The sequence below is a fragment of the Frankliniella occidentalis genome, unplaced genomic scaffold, assembly GCF_000697945.3.
Source record: "Frankliniella occidentalis isolate FOCC.00 unplaced genomic scaffold, Focc_3.1 Scaffold1073, whole genome shotgun sequence".
Lineage (NCBI taxonomy): Eukaryota > Metazoa > Arthropoda > Insecta > Thysanoptera > Thripidae > Frankliniella > Frankliniella occidentalis.
In genome coordinates this window covers 1-1259 of record NW_026268179.1, presented here as the reverse complement: position 1 = coordinate 1259, position 1259 = coordinate 1, and the positions used below count along the sequence as shown (strand labels likewise).

General features: G+C 61.8%; 1 protein-coding gene across 1 annotated transcript in view; it reads left to right on the top strand.

Moving 5' to 3' along the window:
* The window catches only part of LOC127751794 (ATP-binding cassette sub-family G member 4-like), a 2327-nt gene extending 1367 nt beyond the window's left edge, over positions 1-960 (top strand). The window contains exon 3 of the mRNA XM_052275870.1: positions 639-960. Within this exon, the coding sequence (XP_052131830.1) occupies positions 639-945 (307 nt within the window). The 3' untranslated portion in view covers positions 946-960. The remainder of the gene's footprint in view (positions 1-638) is intronic.
* Positions 961-1259: the final 299 nt, after the last annotated feature.

Sequence of the window (1259 nt, the reverse complement as noted above, 5' to 3'; positions counted from 1 at the left end):
CTCTCTCTTAGCACGCACCTCCGCCGCGCCGGCTGTCGATTGGGAAGCCTACTCTCGACGGCGCCGGCCGGAGAGTTTGGCAAGCTGCACACTGTCAAATCCTTACCAACCTAAGCATTTGGCACCCTTGCAATACAAAGGATTTGCATTGTTTTACAAGCTTTGTAAGGTGTAACCTAAGCATTTGGCACCCTTGCAATACAAAGGATTTGCATTGTTTTACAAGCTTTGTAAGGTGTTAACAGTGCAGTGTGTGTGACAGTTGCTTGCGCTCTTTCGCCGTCGTGCCCGTGACGTGTACCGGCGCGTGGCCGCGGGCCCGCGGGCCCATAACCACCGCTAAAAGTAGCCTCGCCGCGGTACACCAAACACCTCCCCACTTAGAGATGCCGAAATTAAAGTGCCGGACTTCGCCCCGATCGATCGCCTGGCGCGGCGTGCGGCTCGCCTGCTGCGCGGCTGGTTGTTGTTGTTGTAATTGGGCATTTGATGGGGAAACAATCCGCGGGAAAGGCGAGGAGTGCGAGTGAACCCTAGCGAGGCGCGCTCGCACGGCACGGCGGCGGCAAGGCTTGATGTACGTTGCGTCGTCGGGTCACGGACTAACAACGCTGTCTTTTCTTTTCCACCCGTCACAGGGGCCTGGACAGCTCGGCCTCGCTGCAGGTGGTGTCGACCCTCAAGGCGCTGGCGCGCGGCGGCCGCACCATCGTGTGCACCATCCACCAGCCGTCCGCCACCGTGTTCGAGCTGTTCGACTTCGTGCACGTGATCGCCAAGGGCCGCACCGCCTACCAGGGCTCGGCGCTCAACGTGGTGCCCTTCCTGCAGACGGCCGGCATGCCCTGCCCCAAGTACCACAACCCCGCCGACTTCCGTAAGTACCGCGCCACGTGTGTCCTGTCCTGCGACTCCTTGGCCCGACATCTGCGGACCGCTTCGTGAAACTTTTCCGTGGCCACGGCCACGCGGGGCGGGGGCATCTCGGGGACCCGGCCTGTGGCGGGGCTGCATAACTCACCCGCGATTAGAATCGCCACCGCGCTTATCTTCCCGCTAACTTCTCATTTTCTCGGCCCGAGCCGGCGGCGGCGGCGCGGCCGGCCGGCTCAAGTGAAAAAGTCCACCCCTCGTGTTGAATTAAGTGTCGCGCTCCCCTTATCGCGATGACTTTACCGAGCGCCTCTGTCCGCTACGCGCTACGCGTGGGAAAGGCAAGGGCGGTCATCCCCGGCGACTCCACCTGCCGTCCTGCTGCT